Here is a 20,000-nt window from a genome sequence, read left to right as displayed (position 1 = left end):
CTCATCTCCCTCATTATCCTCCAGGTCAACACCTTTTCCATTTTGTCAGCTGGTGCCATGAGAAATTGTTGAACTATGATAGAAGAAAGCGGCCTTTACTTTTATTTCTTCGAATTGAAACAAAAAAGCAATCAAGAAAAAAAAAAACTTTGAAAAATCTACTTTACTGATCCAGGGAGGGGTGAAAGGCAAAAATTAAACTTGGCAGGATTCAAACTCAGAACATAAAGAGAAGTGCAGGGAGTAACATGAGGCAAATAAGATGTTCGCTGCATCTGTCTCTATCCCCACTTGTCCTGACCTGGTCTTGCCACTGGAATTGAAGATGGTCATGAATGAGAGAGTGAGGGTGACAGCTGACGGTGTGTGCGACCCTTTTTCGCTTAAACATAGTCAACTTGTAAGTCATCAATCATTCTTCATCCAAGATGACCAGATGGTTCTCAAACTCTACTGGCCAAACAATGTAGATACAAACATTTTTGGCTTAACAAATAAAAAAAGTACTCAAATCATGTTTTAGAGTACATTTGTATAAAGATGTTGCCTCACTCTGTTGTGATTCAAAGATTCTTGCCCAGCAGAATACCTCAGGCACATTATATATATATATATATTATATATATATATATATATATATATATCACACACACACACACATAAACTAGTTATAAAGATTAATAGAAGCTTATTTCAACTGTTGAGATTAATTAACAAGCATATAACAGATTGTCGGATCTAATTAGGCACACAGTTAAATTTTCTTAACAACACAGTATTCAAAGATAATTGAACAAACTAATAAACATAACAATTTATACTAAATATAAGTAAAACCATAGTGAGAGGCAAAGCAATAATGGTGGTTCCATCTGTGTTTTTTGGTTAATACAATTAAATATAAAATCATTTTATCCCAGAGTCAAAAGAGCTAAATTTCAATTTAGGTCGCAGTCTCAAAGCGACGAAAATATTTTGACAAATTAAATTTAAATTTTGAAGTGAATCTATAACGAATTTTGTGTGTTTCTTAAATGGCTTATAAACACCTTCCACGCTGCAAAAAAAAAAAAAAAAAGCTTATAAAGGAAACTAACAGGGACTTGTTTTTATTCAATAAATCTATGGTAGATACATATATACATACACACACACACACACACACATATAGATAGAGTCTTCTGACAGACTCTGCAGGAGAAACCTTCATGGTTGAAGGGAGAGGAAGGCAGCTGCAGCAACACATTGTGGAGAGCAGAAAGCAAGGTGAAGCAGGCAAGACATCCTGCTCATCTGCTGCTTCTGTCTCCAGATGCAGTGGGTGACCAAGTGAGTCAGAGTGGCTGTTCCAGCTCATCTCCCTCATTATCCTCCAGGTCAACACTTTTTCCATTTTGTCAGCTGGTGCCATGAGAAATTGTTGAACTATGATAGAAGAAAGCGGCCTTTACTTTTATTTCTTCGAATTGAAACATAAAAGCAATCAAGAAAAAAAAAAAACTTTGAAAAATCTACTTTACTGATCCAGGGAGGGGTGAAAGGCAAAAATTAAACTTGGCAGGATTCAAACTCAGAACATAAAGAGAAGTGCAGGGAGTAACATGAGGCAAATAAGATGTTCGCTGCATCTGTCTCTATCCCCACTTGTCCTGACCTGGTCTTGCCACTGGAATTGAAGATGGTCATGAATGAGAGAGTGAGGGTGACAGCTGACGGTGTGTGCGACCCTTTTTCGCTTAAACATAGTCAACTTGTAAGTCATCAATCATTCTTCATCCAAGATGACCAGATGGTTCTCAAACTCTACTGGCCAAACAATGTAGATACTAACATTTTTGGCTTAACAAATAAAAAAAGTACTCAAATCATGTTTTAGAGTACATTTGTATAAAGATGTTGCCTCACTCTGTTGTGATTCAAAGATTCTTGCCCAGCAGAATACCTCAGGCACATTATATATATATATATATATATATATATATATAATATATCTAAAATAAACATACATATGGCCTGATTGAATGAGAGTCCTTGGCTTGGAAACATTTAAATGAGGTACAGAAGCAGTGTATATCATTTGATTATGACTAATTATAATGCAATTAACTAATCATTTATATCTATCACAATGGAATTAACGGAATGCAATTAGCTAATTTGGAATTAATTAGCTTGCAACATTTGTCATTAAAGAAACCAATTGCAACCAGATGTTTTGAATGGCTGTATGTTGCTTATTAAAACATAACTAATTTAACCCTTTTGATACTAACCCACCTGAAACTACCGCTTCTGGTACGATGGAACAAACTTCCTGTTTTAAAGGGATTTAAATTTGACCTCAGTGGAATCTGACCTCAGAACATACAGCCAGAAGAAATGCTGCTAAGCACTTTGTCCAATGTGCTAACTATTCTGCCAGTTTGCCACCTTATTAATAATAATAATGATGATGATGATTTCATATTTTGGCAGAAGACCAGCAAGGTCAGGAGTGGGGGGAGGAGAGGGGTCAGTTGATTACATTGACATCAGTTTCCAACTGGTACTTATTTTATCGACCCTGCCCCCCCAAAAGGATGAAAGGCAAAGTTGACCTCAGCGGAATTTGAACTCAGAACGCGAAGACAGACGAAATAACGCTAAGCATTTTGCCTGGTGTGCTAATGTTTCTGCCAGCTCACTGCCTATTAATAAATAATAATAATTATAATAAATAATTACAAATAATAATTAAATGCAATAATGTTCCAATTTTCTTTCAGTTGACATTTTCATCAGTTAAGGCACGAAGGTCATCACTAAATTTATTTTTTTTGCTTTATCCACTCAGATCCAGCTGATGCTTATTTACGTCTTCTCCATAGTCGAGAGGAAACTAATTTATTAGAATCTTACTTCTGACAACAACAACAACAATAATATTAACAACAACAACAGCAAAAACAACAACAATAACAAACGAACTCCCTTTCTTTCCTCATTTTCAATTACACAGTTTTTTTTTGTTTTTCATGTCAGATTTCTTGTCTGCCCCCCCCCCCCCATAATTCTGAAAATTTATTTGCCAAAGTGAGAAGAATAAAAAAAAGAAAGAAAAAAAAAACATTAAGAATGGGAAGGTGGGGGGAAGCCATGCAATTTAGAGAGTATAATTGATAAAGCAAAATGATCCTGTTAAAGAGAAAGGAGAAAAAATAAATAAAAGGATTGTGGTGGTGGTGGTCACATGCAATTATCAACAGTATGTAAAGAAAAAAAAGGGGAAATTATATGAAATAATGCGAAAAGCAATTTTGAAAGTATATCATAAAATAAAACATACATATGTGTGTGTATACATATGCACACACATATATATATATATGTATATATACACATACAAATTACACACGCATATATATATATATAAAAGTAAAAAGAGAGAAAGTTAACGGATGAGATTGAGAGAATATCAATACAGAAATACTCAATAGCGCTCAAAAGATTTGAACTTACACACCGAAATCTTTACTGAGGACCAAGTCAGCTAGGTAAAGAGTGGCTATAAGGAAAATCCAATGGAGACATTAATTCAAATAAAAAAATAAAACTCCATGGATTTGACATACAAAATATATATATGTATATTCTGTATATCAAACCCAAGGAGTTTTATCAGTTTATTTGCATCATTTCTCTCATATATATATATATAAGTATACTGGAGTAAACACATAAATGTGAAACAAGGTGGAAAAAAGAGTACTCAAATACCAGTGGTAGAGTAATATGCTTTATTTAAAGCAGCAGAAAATTCAACAAAACCTGTTACTCTGAGTTTCACGTTCCCGTTTTTCAGACAGGTTTTGTTGAATTTTCTGCTGCTTTAAATAAAGTATATATATATATATATATATTCACACACACACATATGTATGTGTGCTTATATATATATATATAAATAATAATTCTAGGATGGAATTTGTAAATATTTAATACATCACTATGCATGTTTTCACAAATCACATGACTTCAACATCAGGGTCCATATCCTTGGGATGAGTACGAGATAGTCCAAATTATCCCATGGCCATCCGGTTGATCATTGTCATCGATTCATTGAAATAGGAGCTTTATTTGCACATCCTTAACGTCACCATAAAAAAAATTTTTAAGATATATGTCATATATTTATTTCTAACATAGATGGAAACACTGCCACAAATCTAGGGGCTGCGGGGTGGAGGCACATTGATTCCTCCTCCTCCTGCTCCTCCAGCCCACCAGCGCTTGACTGGCATCACATCGACGCTGAGAGGATGAAAGGCAAAGCCAAGCTCGATGGGGGTTTGAACTCTCAACGTGAAGGGACGTAACTAAATATCACAAAGCACGAGATCTGTTGCTCTACCCTACTGTGCTAACTCACGGCCCTACAACAGCACAAACACATACATACATTAACGTTTGTTGTTATGTTCAGTTATAATAAAAACAATTTTACATTCATCTGATGGGTTACACTATACTTTTGTAGAGTACGAGATGGTTCAGCTGGCTGAAACTTTGAAGTCCCTGTCAACAACATACTTGTAAAAGAATAATATATTTGTGCATGTGTGTATATGAATATGTACATATATATATTTGTGTGTGTTTGTATATTTATATATGTCTATATCTATCTATCTATATATATGTCTATATCTATATATGTCTATATCTATATATGTCTATATCTATCTATCTATATATATCTATCTATCTATATCTATATATGTCTATATCTATCTATATCTGTATATGTCTATATATATATCTAATTTTTGGTGTTGTATTTAATAAAATTAAAAATGTTTTTTCTATGCACAAAATACCAGAATTGATAAGAAGTTGCAGACACGTGAAAGAGTGTTGGTGAAATATCAGATTGTGTTTAATCTAGGCTTTCATTGAAAGCAAATCCAAGATGACTTCAATCAGCTGTGTTGAAAAGGAAATGTCAGCAGAACAATCTAATAACAAAGCACTGAAGTAATGAGTGTGGTTATAAATATGTTTGTTACACAAGAGGATGGGTGCAAAAGAAAACAAGAGGAGAGGAGACAAAGAGAGCAGAGAAAAGTGACAGAGAGGGGACAGACAGAGAATGAGATTCCTCTATAACAAAGAGAAGATAATTAATGCTCTTAGCATAAATAACTTTTAATAACATCTTACACCAATTACTTGTGAGGGCGGCGTGGCTTAATGGTTAGGGCGTTCGGCTCGTGATTGTAAGGTTGTGAGTTCGATTCCCGGCGACGCGTTGTGTCCTTGAGCAAAACACTTTATTTCATGTTGCTCCAGTCCACTCAGCTGGCAAAAATGAGTAGTACCTGTATTTCAAAAAAGGGCCAGCCTTGTCACACTCTGTGTCACGCTGAATCTCCTTGCGAACTACGTTAAGGGCACAAGTGTCTGTGGAATGCTCAGCCACTTGCACGTTAATTTCCCGAGCAAGCTGTTCCGTTGATCGTATCAGCTGGGACCTTTGTCGTCGTAACCGATGGAGTGCTCCTACACCAATTACTCTGATTTAAAATAATAGAAAACTGCTGTTAAGCAGGTATATCCAATAGTTATTATATCAAAGCATAAAAGGTAGGATACAAACAGCTGGTAATATCACCAAAGTAGTAGCATGTACACAGGTGGTAGTTTCCAGTGGTTTTATCACTAAAGTGCAAAAGGTAGTACACACGTAGTTGGAACTATCACCAAAGATGCCACAGAATGAATACATGGCTGAATATATGGTAAATTCTTATTTCTTTATTTCCCACAAGGGGCTAAACATAGAGAGGACAAACAAGGACAAGACAAAGGGATTAAGTCGATTACATGCGTAAGTGGTACTTAATTTATTGACCCCAAAAGGAAAAGTCGATCTCGGCGGAATTTGAACTCAGAACGTAGCAGCAGATGAAATACTGCTAAGCATTTCGCCTGGTGTACTAACGTTTCTGCCAGCTCGCCGCCAGAAACAAGACACCCGTTTCTGTCCCCACTATCATTCTCTAATTCACTGATAATAATAGTTACATGTTGGCAATTTCTATTATATTACAACAAAACCCAATCTATTTAGCAACTGGACAGACCTATCAATAATCGCTGGACTGATCACAAAACAGCCGGACACCTGACTTCTGCAGCTTGATGTGAATCAAAGAGAAAACTCCTTTCATTCACATTTAATTAGAATGAGGAAATGGTCCCCGCATCACATTTTAGCCATTATCAATTTTAATGATCACAATCCATACGACACCTACGGCACCCGTTCACTCCAACTTTGGCCTTTAAAACTGCTAAGAAACCATAACAACAAGCAGGAAATTTTGGCATCAAGAAATCTGAGGTGAAGAGCTTTAAACTTTATATAAAAGTTATAGTGTATGCATATTGTATTATAATGTTACTATGTTGCTTGATATAGTAAGATAGAATACTAAGTGTAAAATATTCAATAGAACTGAAGAGTAATTTTCGAACAAAATACACACACACAAAAAAAAATAAATAAAATATAGTCAAATAAAAGGCAAATTTTTGGCAAGATATGAAATACTATTTAATTATTTTTTTCCATTTCTCCCATAAAAGTATGGATTTTCTTTTCTTTTTTTTTGTATTTTACGATATGGTTGTAATAGGGAAAAGTATATATTCCCACCACATCTTGTCCGACTGTCAAACAATAAAATTACTTACAAGTCTGAGAATTTGGGTCTGTGTGTTGAGGGTTCCAATTGTGTTAACTACAACTAATGTTTGTGCGTGCACATCTGTGTGTGTGTGTGTGTGTGTGTATATATATATATACACACACACACATACATACATACACACACACATCATCATTTAACATCAGTTTTCCATGCTGACATGGGGTAAAACTGTCCAACCCATGCCAGCATGGGAGATGGGCATTAAACGATAATGATGCTCTATCTACCTATCTATATATCTATCTAGACCAGTGTTTCTCAACCGAGGTTCTCCAGAACCCTAGAGTTCCACAAAAGGTTCCCAGGGGTTCCGTGAGAAATAGCAAGATAAGCTAATGCTAATTTCATGATCTTAATATTACTATACATACACAACATATTATTGGTTATTGTAATATAAACATCATCCTATCTAACCTATTATGTTACCAAAAAAATATAACAACCATTGGGGATATATATATATGTGATATTTACCACATGAACTACAATGAAAAAATATGAGAAAGATATGGTATATATTTTTTGTGCCGGGGGTTCCTTATACATGTAATGTATTTTAAGGGTCACGCAAGTGTAAAAAGGTTGAGAAACACTGATCAAGACTATACAATATATGTACACCATATTATAATGTCACTATGTCGGTTAAACACATTAAGATGGAATATCAAATATATTCTTAGCATGCTAGCATGGAATCGGATTACATATGCACGTTGTGTTAAGTTTGATACTGCTCCTTGTCACACCAACAAAAGCCGACCCCTTAGGGTTTTTGCTTGCGCAACTATTACTCCCACATTCCTGGCAACAACATTTCTTAATACTCTTTCTTTGTAGTTTAGTGTAGAAAGTGGCTGTTTCTGTTGATTTCCTATTAAACCATGAAGAGGACATTGCAAATGAGAAACAACCATTTGACAAACACATACACACACCTATCTATGACAATTCAAAACCCACACAAAAAATTTTACATTGATCTGATGGGTCACTCAATACTTTTGTAGAGTACAAATTTATTATTCTTATACAAGGATGTTGTTGACAGTGACTTTGGAGTTTTGCCCAGCTATCATCAGACAATGTCTAAGCTGGCCACAACTTCAAAGTCACTGTCAACAACATTCTTGTATAAGAATAATGAATATACATACATACATATATATATTTATATATATGTATGTATATACACACACACAGATACATATATATATATATATATATATATAGTGTGTGTGTTTATAGACGGTAAACACTTGACCTTGATATAAATGATTTCAGATTAACAGATTGAACAATAATAAATACAGTACTGTATAACCACTACAGTTGCAGTAAAATTCTTTTCAATGCCATTGTCAAAATAGGGATATAAAAATTACATCACCATAATTTGTATTTCAAAAATTTCATTTTGTGCAGTAGAGTATATGCTATTAAATCTTTTTTGGTTTTTCATATTAAAAATAAGAAAAACAAACCCCTATATAACCTCCAATTTAAAAGACCTTCGGCATTCATGGACACATTTTCCCTCTGCTAGTCTGTCAAATCAAGTGTTTGCTCCTCATGTAATTGAGTGTATGTATGTCATTATTCAGATTTCTTGCCAATAGAGAAAGAGCCGGCTTCTAACCTAGGTCCACGTCTCCATTGCAATTTCAACAAAAACAACAAGGTATTTTTGCATCTGTGTTTATGTGTGCAGTATTTGGAGTCAGTGCATGTGCAGTTTTGTATGATTTGTTTTACGTAGTTATCCTCATGCACATATGTGTATATATATATAATATATATATATATATATATATATATATATATATATATAGATAGATAGATAGATAGAGAGAGAGAGAGAGAGAGAGTAAAAGTGTATGTACGCCGCTATACGTATATATAAAAATGAATACAAAAAATGGAACAAAAACGCAACAGGTGACAATAAAACATCCAGACAGTTAGACGATACAAAAAGTGACAACAAAATACAAAGACAGGTCATTCAGAGTTTTCTATCTTCAGTCAAGTTCCAGATCTTCTCAACAGTTTTGGCTGGTTATACTGGTTATAGCCGAAACTGTTGAGAAGATCTGGAACTCAACTGAAGATAGGAAACTCCAAATGACCCGTCCTTGTTTTTTCTTGTCCCTTTTTGTATCATCTGTCTGGATGCCTTGTTGTCGCCTGTTGTATTCTTGTTCTATTTTTTGTATTCTTTTATATATATATATACGTACACATACACACATTATGTATGTGTATATGTATGTATGTATATCTATACATTATGCATGTATGTATATGTATAAATCACTGTTATATTCTGTTTGCAGTTTGTCGCAATTTATAGTAAATTGACTCAAGCTTAGTATAAATCTATTTACACAAATACACATTTTGAAACAAGTTACTCTAGCTCAGAAAGAAAACCTACCAACATGTCAACCAACTGGTTATGAGTTCATGTTGGCCATCATCCATTGGCGACAGCACACAACATTCTCCTGCCACAGTGCATTTGTGGCCAAGGGCAGGTAATTCAACATTTCAATCGGCTTCTGATAGCTGCAACTTATTTTAGCTGATTCTGAAAATTCTTTGCTTTTAGTTTCTTTGTAAAAGATTCAAGGCCAATGTTTGGTGGTAGTGGCAACTGGTGTGGTGTGGTATAATGGACATAAGTTAACGCAAATACATTGCTACTGGTAATAAAATAGGGGACATGGAACACAAAAAAAAACATTTAGTCCAAAGATCTAACACCACCTAGGCAGGCAGTCTCTGGGGGAAAAAAAATTCAGGCAGTAAAAATTATAATAATAATAATAATAATAAAAAGAAAAAGAAAATATTTCAGACGTTATATTTCTGTGATGTATGGGGCTTTAAAAAAACAAATGCCCAGTTACTTTTATGATGCAAGTTATTTTTTGGCATGACAAAGAAGCTAATAAGTAGAAGATGTAATTCAATACAAAATAGTTGATAAATAAGGATAAAAATGAAAATAAATAAAATAAACATGATGATGCTGATGATATATATGTGTTTATTTGTATGTATGTGTGAGTGCATGTGTATATATATATATATATTTGTGTGAGTGCATATGTGTGTGTGTATATATATATATATATATTATTTAAAAGTTTGATTCGGTTCCATGCGATGAAGTTTCTCAGGCCTCTAACAGAGGCTGTCTTTTTCAGGTTTTCGATTACTGAACCGAAAACCTGAAAGGGACAGGCTTCTGTTAGAGGCTTATGAAACTAAGTTACTGGAACTCAATCAAACGGTTTTAAATAATACATGTAACACCCACTACATGTATTGAGTGCCCTTTTCTTTCAATTGTCCACTCAATCAGGTGTATGCATATAAATATATATATACATATATATATATATATATTACACACACACATAGATATAAGGTGTTTATTGTATGGTAAGAGTAACAATGATTTTCCTCAATTCAGTCTCTCTTTCTCTCACTCTTTGTCACACACACACATACATACATGCACACACATACACAAGAACAATAACGTATCCATAATACAACAAGAGTTGGCACAAGAAGGCAGAAAACAATGAAAGAATTGCAACGTCTGATTCAAAGATGGTTGTGATGAGGCAAAAAAATCCTTTGTTCATAAAAAAAAAAGATAAACCCCAAAACAAACCAAAAAGTCTAAAATTGTAACAAGTGTAATGAAAGGGATCAATACTAAAAGCTGTGATACAATGATTGAACCCCCTTCAATTGGAAATGGCTACAATATATGAAATACTTGTTGAAATTGTTTGGTGTTCAAAGCATTTTAAATGCAGCCATTGTAACATTAATTTTATTTCAGTTCACCCCATCAGGAAGACATCAAAGCTGGTGGTAATCTTGCAAAATTTAAGAACTGATAGAAGACAAGATTATGACTGAAGATGGAGCAGACAAGGAGATGTTTTATCTGCTGTATTTTAGCAAATTTGTATTTTTTCTTTTTTTCCTTTTTGCATTTTCAGATCACCAGCAACCATTTTAAACTCACAGCATTCAGAAAGACAACAAAGCTGGCGGTAATCTTGCAAAATTTAGGAAATGATGATAGAGACAAAGTTGGGATTGAAGAGGGAACAGACAAGATGCAATGTCTGCAGAGTTTTTTTATCTCTATCTTTTCCTGTTCAGTTCACCAGAAGTCATGTAGATTCACAGCATCAGGAAGGTGACAAAGCTGGTGGCAATCTTGCTAAATTTAAGAGACGATGATGGACAGATTAAGATCGAAGAGGGAGGAGGAGACAAGGAGATGTACTATCAGCACTGTTCTATCTAATGTGAGATTTCCTTTAAGCCACACTATCATTTGGTCTTATTTGACTCAGTCCTAACATCAGAATGTCTCTTTTCTCCTTTGGGAAACGCAGTTCTCTACCAGCTAGCCGAGCGCTTTCCAGTTCTTGCTCAGCGACTTCTAACTCGTGATCAATAATTCCTGCAGTCTCCTGCTCCCTCGTGATCCAGTCGAGAGCCATCTGTGAGCGCATATCATCGTCTAACGCACGGTGGGAGTAGTGGGCAAGAACTTCTTGCCGAGAGCAGTTCCGCTCCCGCATCGCCTTTAAGCTACCATTCCAGTGCAGCAGTTGGAAGACGGTCATCAATTCTTGGAACTCTAGCATTGTCCGGCTCTTGTTTGCTTCCAACATGAACTTGAAGGCCCCGATTCCTGTGTTAGCATCTTCAGCATCTTCTTTCTTTCCCTGCAAAGACAAAACAAATGACTTATGAGTGGACTGGAGATAAAAGCAAGAATGAGCAAAAAAGGTAAAAGCGAAAGTGAAACGAGAAGACGAAGGTGGAAGCAAGGCAGAAAGTGGGGAAAGGCAAGGTGATGTAAGGACAACGCTCTGTAGAGAAAATAAGCAATTACTTAGAGCAAGATGAGATGTGTCACATGCGCACACAGATAGACAGACATGTACACACACATACTCTTTTACTTGTTTCAGTCATCTGACTGCGGCCATGCTGGAGCACTGCCTTTAGTCGAGCAAATCGACCCCAGGACTTATTCTTTGTAAGCCTAGTACTTATTTTATTGGTCTCTTTCGCTGAACTGCTAAGTCACGGGGACGTAAACACACCAACATCGGTTGTCAAGTGGTGTTGGGGGGGGGGGGCAAACACAGACACACAAACATTATTATTGTCTTCCACAATAATAATAATAATAATAATAATAAGAGCACTCAGAGAGTGCAAACCTTTGCCAAGGAAACACCAGCATCCTCTCAATGATTAGCTGGAGATGATTTTAAAAATGAGAATATCTGAAATAAACTCGATTGCTCTCACAGACAAGAATACTAAAAATGAACCCGAATGCTCTCAAAAATTAAGTAAAAAGAAACAACAAAAAACAGGTAATATAATCCAGAATCCTTGTTTAGTACTGGGTGAATCCCAAAATCTAATATCTTTGTACCAGTCATGAGGCCAAACATCCCTGAAGGCTTCATCCGATTCCATCCAGTGTTTCTTGAGATATCTTATCCACAAACAAACAAACATGACTGAAAACAATACCTCTGCCTTCGAGAGGAAGTGGTAATAAATAACAATCCTGTCTATTATAGGCACAAGGCCCAGAATTTTAGGCGAGGGGGGGGCACTACTTGATTACATAGACCCCAGTACTCAACTGGTACTTATTCATCAATTCAGAAAGGATGAAAGGGAAAGTTGACCGCAGTGGAACTTGAACTCAGAATGTAAAAATGGTTGAAAAGCTGCCAAGCATTTTGCCCACTGTGCTAACAATCCTGCCATATAAATATGGCGGTGTTGTGGTTCTTTATGTTATTGTTACTGCTGCTGTTGTTGTTGTTGTGTTGTTTTCCAGAGTTCCGATTACAGTTACCACAATCGTTGCCAGAGTGGCTAAGTGGCTTCCGTGCCGGTGGCATGTAAAAGGCACCATTCGAGCGTGATCGTTACCGGCGTCGCCTTACTGGCACCTGCGCCGGTGGCATGTGTAAAAAGGTTCTAGCGAGGTCCTTGCCAGTACCTCCTGACTGGCCCCCGTGCTTTTTAGCACCCACTACACTCTCGGAGTGGTTGGCGTTAGGAAGGGCATCCAGCTGTAGAAACTCTGCCAGATCAAGATTGGAGCCTGGTGCAGCCTCCTGGTTCACCAGTCCTCAGTCAAATCGTCCAACCCATGCTAGCATGGAAAGCGGACGTTAAACGATGATGATGATGATGATTGATATCTGCATTACTCTTTTTGTTGTTTTTGTTTTTGATCTTGCTGTTCATGTTCTTGTCGATACAGTTGCTCTTGTTGTTGTTGTTTCTGCTGCTGCTGTACACACTGTTGCTACAGCTGTTGTTATTGTTGTTGTTGTTGTTAGCAATATCTTTGCTGCTGCTGCTAATATCATTGCACTTGTTATCGCTGTCATAGAGCATCGAGATGAAATCCTGTTTCTCTTTGACGATAAATCAATTCCATCTCCAACCGCAGCTGCGTTTGGTGCTCTCCATTGATTATTATTATTCTGTTGTACTCTGACATTTTTCAAAAATTGGATAAAAATATGTGAATTCTTGATTTCACAAAAATGCAAAACAAATATTTACTGAGCTACACCCCCCAAAAGGGGGTGTAATTTCACAGAAATTTTACCACCACAAACGAGCTGAAACACTTGATTAAACACAAATTATGGAGCTCCAACTTAGTACATCTTCCCCATAGGCGCAGGAGTGGTTGTGTGGTAAGTAGTTTGCCTACCAGCCACATGGCATCTTGGGCAAGTGTCTTCTACTATAGCCTCGGGCCAACCAAAGCCTTGTGAGTGGATTTGGTAGACGGAAACTGAAAGAAGCCTGTTGTATATGTATATATATGTATATGTATGTATATGTTTGTGTGTCTGTGTTTGTCCCCCAACATCGCTTGACAATCGATGCTGGTGTGTTTACGTCCCTGTAACTTAGCGGTTTGGTAAAAGGGACTGATTGAATAAGTACTAGGCTTACAAAGAATAAGTCCCAGGGTCGATTTCTTCGACTAAAGGCAGTGCTCCTGCATGGCCACAGTCAAATGACTGAAACAAGTAAAAGAGTATTGTGGCCATAATCTTATAATTCTGTTTGTTCCTCTGTTAATCCCATGGAAGCATCTGTAATGCTTCCATGAGATTAGTTGCAGAGGGAAAGGGGAGATAGGGGAAGGAGGGATGGTGGTGAATGAAATGTGTAATTTTTTTGTTTGTTTTGAACTAAGTTTTTTACCTCTGTTACTTAGCCCATCTGTAACGCTTTCATGTAATTAGTTGAAGGGAAAGGCAAAGAGTGGAAGAAAAAGGAGAGGAAAAGAAGGTAAGGCGAAGAACGAGAGAGAAAGAAGGAGAGTGATGTGTATTAAGTCTATAAAATTGTGCATAAAATATTAGGTTGTCCGGAAAGTTCGTGCCGATTTATAGTAGCTTGCCTTTCGACTTATTTTAGAACATGGTTGAGTCCATAAAATAGGATTTGACTACACCTCCATTTAGAGCATAGTTTAAGCTATCTTTTCGTGGAAGAAGGTTTATGTTCCTATAACCTGTATTAATTCAGTAACCATTTAAAATGGAAGATAAGAAAGTTCATTTTCAGCACTTCATGCTTTGGGAACCAGACAAAAATTGCTGCAGCTCAGCTGGGATGTGTTACCTGACCCTCCATATTCACCAGATATTGCTCCTTCGGATTCCCACTTATTCAGGTCTCTGCAGAATAGTCTTAATGGTAAAAATTTCAATTCCTTAGATGACGTAAAAAGATACCTTGATGAATTCTTTGTCATGAAACCGCCTCAATTCTAGGAAGAGGGTATTTTCAAGTTAAAGGAAAGATGGAGACGCATTGTGCAACATAATGGTTCATATTTGGTTGATTAAAAATGTAATGGCAAGTATTTATTGACCTTTTTCTTTCCTTTATATAAAATGTATATATAAAATGCATTAAGTAATTGTTGTATTCCAATTTCCTTCACTTTTCAATGAATAGCAGATGAGCAACTATCTTTAGATACAGACAACACAGGCTACGCTTTCAGGTTTTTTTGGATAAAGTTTTCAGAAATAACCCAATAAGTTTATCATTAATTCCGTCAAATATTCACAGGTTCTGCTAATAATAATAATAATAATAATAATAATAATAAATAGACTGGATATAGTTGTCAGAGACCATCAAGAACAAATGCCTTCTCATCGATGTATCAATCTCAACAGATGACAATGTATCTCAAAAGAAATGGAGAAACTCTCAAAATACAAAGATCTGGGAATAAAGATAATCTGAATGTGGAGCCTAAAAACAGAAACAATCCTTATAATAATAATAGGTACGTTAGGTATGATAAAAAACATACAAGGACTTACAACTGTATATAACATAGAGAAAATAGTACTACTGGTTACTGCAACATCCTCTGTAAAGTACTTTCAATACAGTGAAAATAAAAGCACTACAACAAATCACAGCACATACCCAAGGCACACAGAGCTGCACTCAGTCATGCAGTGAAAGTACATGATAAAAATAAGACTACTGAATAATAATAATAATAATAATAATAATGATGATCCTTTCTACTGGAGGCACAAGGCCTCAAATTTGTGGGGAGAACTACTTGATTACATCGACCCCAATGTTTCACTGGTACTTAATTTATCGACCCCGAAAGGATGAAAGGCAAAGTCAACCTCGGCGGAATATGAAATCAGAATGTAGGGACAGGTGAAATAGCACTAAGTATTTTGTCCAGCATACTAACAATTTTGTCAGTTTGCTGCCTTATATAATAATAATAATGATGATGGTGGTGATGATGATGACGGTGGTGATGATGATGATGGTGATGTGATGATGGCGATGTGATGATGGTGATGTGATGATGGACAGAAATAACCAATTACCTTAAATGCAGCTAAAGCATCACCAACAGCTTTGTCAATGAAATCGTCAGAAATCTTTCGAGATGGATGTTCATTGAAGACAGAGTTCATGAGGGCGATTTTTGCAGCACTTCGACGGGCCTCAGCTTTTGTGGAGCAGTTCTTTTGAGGAGGACAAGGAAAAAGCAGATGGAAGAAAAAGAAAAGGATTCGTTGAATATTTTTTCACATGAATTTGAATGGAAACCTAAACTATTTCATGATGTTTTAGCCCAAAGATCAACCCTGGTACAGTAGCAGATCTATGATTGAAGACATTCCAGTGATGACCATCCTATCTGTTATTCAGACAGAGTGTCTAGAACACTTAGCTGCCAGGTCAACCCTCATACAGTAGGAAGCCTATGATCAAAGACAATCCAGAGATGACCGTCAACCCTGGTACAGTAGCAGATCTATGATTGAAGACATTCCAGTGATGACCATCCTGTCTGTTATTCAGACAGAGTGTCTAGAACACTTAGCTACCAGGTCAACCCTCATATAGTAGGAAGCCTACGATCAAAGACATTCTAGTCATGACCATCCTGTCTGTTATTCAGACAGTGCTCCCAGGTGAACCCGCTTTTTTCTTTCTTTTTTTAAAACACTATATGCCTCTAAAAGAGGTTTTCTCAAGACAAGTACCACAATTTAGAAGGCTTTCAATGACATATATACTTTAGTGATATACAGTCTGCTAAGATATATATACAATGGGTTTTTTCAGTTTCTGTCAACCAAATTCACTGACAATGTTTTGGTTGGCCTGGCACAGTATGTGTGTGTGTGTATGCGTATATATGTATATATGGTATATATGTGTATGCACACACACACACATTCTTAATAGCAAAATGACAGTATTTCATGTAATATATTGGCTACAGTAGTAAGATTTGAACTCACAACCATGTGGTTACTAATCCAACATTTTTCCCTTACAGCCACTAGGTCTCATTTGTGGATTCAAATTGAAAAAAAGCAAAAAAAAAAATGACTGTGTAAACACTTACCTGGAAACTGCCAAAGCAGCTTCCTCCGGGCAGTGTGACGTAACAGACGTAGGGCATGGCATTAGATGGCTGAGACTCATAGACGACAAGCGCTCCGTTTTTTAAATCAGCTCCTCTTTCTAATTTCATCTGCCAAAATTCCTGAAGGGCTTCTACAACATTAACTGAAAAATAGAAAAGAAAAAAAGAAAACGATCACAATTCTTCAACATTTAAATTAGCCACATCCAGCAAAAACATTCCCCATATTTTATGTTCAAACTGGCCAGATGCTCCCCCAATACTTCTGCTCATCATCAGAGATGCATATATTGTCAGCCACTAAGCTCAAGTGGTTAAGGTCAAGCAACTGACAAGCAAATCTGTGGTATTGAGCAGAATATTTGCTATAATGGTTGGTATTTCTGCTTCAGCAACGCGGCACTGAATCAGTTTCAAAACATTGAAGTCCAGGTCAGAAAAGCATAATTTGAAGGGAACAGTGGTCATTTCCTTTGATTTCTAGATAGAAGCAAATAGGAAATAACACTTACTGACCAAAGAAAAAAAAAAGTTTTGTAACAATTTTCGGATCTTTACCTTTTGACCTACAGATTTAAAAATTAATTTTTTGTAACTAAACACTTTCAAACTTTAAACACTGATATAATGTGTCATATAAAACATCTTTTACTCTTAGAGTTTTTGAGAAAAACTTATATTTACAAAGTTATTTCACCTTAAAGTTCTCGTATTTCCATAATTTCAACCAATCAATGACATGTATTCAGTTGAATAAAATTACTACCGTTATTTGTCAACAATAACTATTGGTGGGGTATTTTTCATTTGTCACTGTTATTTATGACATCATTTGTGCTTTTGTACTGGTTTTAAGGTTTCAGGGTTAGGGTTTTAAGATTAGTGTTGTCATAAATAACAGTGACAAACGAAATATACACCGCCGATAGTTGTTGACAAACAACAGCAGTAATTTTATTCAGCTGAATACATGTCATTGATTGGTTGAAATTACTGAAATACGACAACTTTAACGTTAAATAACTTTGTAAATATAAGTTTTTCTCAAAAATGCTAAGAGGAAAACATGTTTTATATGACACATTCTACCAGTGTCCGAAGTTTGAAAGTGTTTAGTTACAAAAAATTATTTTTTAAATCTGTAGGTCAAAAGGTAAAGATCCCAATTTTCTAAACCAAAGTATAGGCATCGTTTTGTGAGAAGTAGGCTGCATGAGATTTGGATCATTGTCAGGCATTACTAAAAAAATTCAAACTAATTTTTCGCGTGTCATCCAGAAAAAATTTTAGTAGGCTGCAGTTTACTCACAACTGTTTAAAATCAAGGAAACTTACTTACCTCTACCGTAACCATGTGTGTGCTTGGCAAAACTGTTCACCACTGCATCGACTGCCTCTTTGAGGACATGCTTGCTCTTTGGATCAGTCATTCGTTGATAGCTCGCCTGGGCAGCCTGTCTATAGACGAGAGGGGGCACAGAGGACTGAGAGGCTCCGCCTGTGCTACCTGCCATCTTTACACCGGCTCTCTGTGGAACATTTGATCGGTTTATGTGGGCATTGGTCCTGGGAACGGGTCTGTGCTGTGATGTCATAGCCATTATTGGAACAGATGTAGCTGTGACTCAGAAATAAACAGTTGACAAGGGACAGAGAAATCCAAATCCTGAATTCACAGCAAAATTTCTAAATGACACAGGCTGAAATAGAAAAAAAAAAAAAAAAGCAATTAAAAAAAATGAGTGACAATAATAAATTGAAATTGTTATTTCAAAAAGTATACCTAAATTGCTCCTTTAGCGTTCAGATTATTCTCTAAAACCTAATAATCTTTATTTATTCATATTGTTTTGAATTAATCCTGCATTATCTCATAACTTCAAAATTTCAATGATGTGATTATATTTCAGTTTTTAGAATGACATTGTAGGGTAGGTGTAAGAGGCTGAATCTGGCTAGTTTAAATGCTAAAAAATTTCAAGAACAAAGCTTTAGAAGGTTTTAATTATTTCCTTGTCAAAATACCTTCTTTTATATTTCACTAATTTCAGTCTTTGGACTGTGGCCATGCTTGGGCACCACCTTGACTGGCTGACTCAAATCACTCCAGCACTTATTTTTTAAGGCCTTGTACTTATTCTATTGGCTTTTGCTGAACTGCCAAGTTACAGGGATGTAATCAAACCAGCACCAGTTGCCAAGAAGTAGTGCAGGACAAACTCAAACACAAAGACACTATAGTAGAGGCTATAGTAGAAGACACTTGCTCAAGATGCCACGCAGTGGGACTGAACCTGGAACCCTGTGGTTCGTAAGCAAGCTACTTACCACACAGCCACTCCTACACCTATTTTTAATTTTTTACTTGTTTCAACCATTAGACTGTGGCCATGCTGGGGCACTACTACCTTGAAGAAATTTTATTCGAATGAATCAACCTCGGTACTTTTTTTTCAAGCCTGGTACTTATTCTGTCAATCTCTTTTGTCAAACTGCTAAGTCATGGCAATGTAAATATACCAACACTGGTAGTCAAGCTGTGGGGAGGGGGGAAATACAGACACAAAGAAACACACACAAGGGCTTCTTTCAGTTTCCATCTACCAAATCCACTCACAAAGTGGCACATAGTGGGGCTGAACCCAGAACCATGTAGTAGGGGAGCAAGCTTCTTACCACACACACACACACTCTATTTTACCAATTTTTTTACACAATTCCTAATAATGTTTGATTATGACACCCCCACCAGAAAAAAAATTTTTTTCAAAACATAAAATGTCTTTGGGGGTCCTGTAGTATAAAATAGGAACCAAAGGGAACCACTGGTTAATATCCTCCCCTCCTTGGCTCTGAGTGACATGTTAGTATACATTTGTGGCAGAAATACACAAACTACATGAATAAAAAAAGTGATGTAGTGATGTGTACTTACTAAAACAACCCAAGTAATTCTCTCACCATTATAACTAGCACCACCATCACAGCCACCGCCACTACTGCACCCCCCCACCTATCTTACAGCAACAGGGGGAAAGGAAAGGGGCTGTAGCTGGGTTTGATAAAATTGGAGTAAGGGTTGAGTGTTTTTATATTTATTACAAGATAACACTTGTAAAGTGGCTGTCATAGAAGGGGAGAGAGAGAGGGGGGTAGAGGTGAGAGGGGTGGGAGAGAAGGAAAGGAAGGAAGGAGAGTAAAAAAAA

General features: G+C 36.3%; 1 protein-coding gene across 1 annotated transcript in view; it reads right to left on the bottom strand.

The window, feature by feature from the left end:
- Nucleotides 1–9,608: 9,608 nt before the first annotated feature.
- LOC115224196 (protein limb expression 1 homolog) overlaps nt 9,609–20,000 on the bottom strand; it is a 52,334-nt gene continuing 41,942 nt past the window's right edge. The window contains exons 2-5 of the mRNA XM_029794953.2: nt 18,134–18,494; nt 16,774–16,937; nt 15,740–15,880; nt 9,609–11,524 (exon numbers count right to left, since the gene is read on the bottom strand). Coding sequence (XP_029650813.1) covers nt 11,111–11,524; nt 15,740–15,880; nt 16,774–16,937; nt 18,134–18,395 — 981 coding nt within the window. The 5' untranslated portion in view covers nt 18,396–18,494 and the 3' untranslated portion in view covers nt 9,609–11,110. The remainder of the gene's footprint in view (nt 11,525–15,739; nt 15,881–16,773; nt 16,938–18,133; nt 18,495–20,000) is intronic.

The sequence above is a fragment of the Octopus sinensis genome, linkage group LG25 (genome assembly GCF_006345805.1).
Source record: "Octopus sinensis linkage group LG25, ASM634580v1, whole genome shotgun sequence".
NCBI classification, from domain to species: domain Eukaryota; kingdom Metazoa; phylum Mollusca; class Cephalopoda; order Octopoda; family Octopodidae; genus Octopus; species Octopus sinensis.
This window is presented reverse-complemented; position numbering and strand designations above follow the sequence as displayed.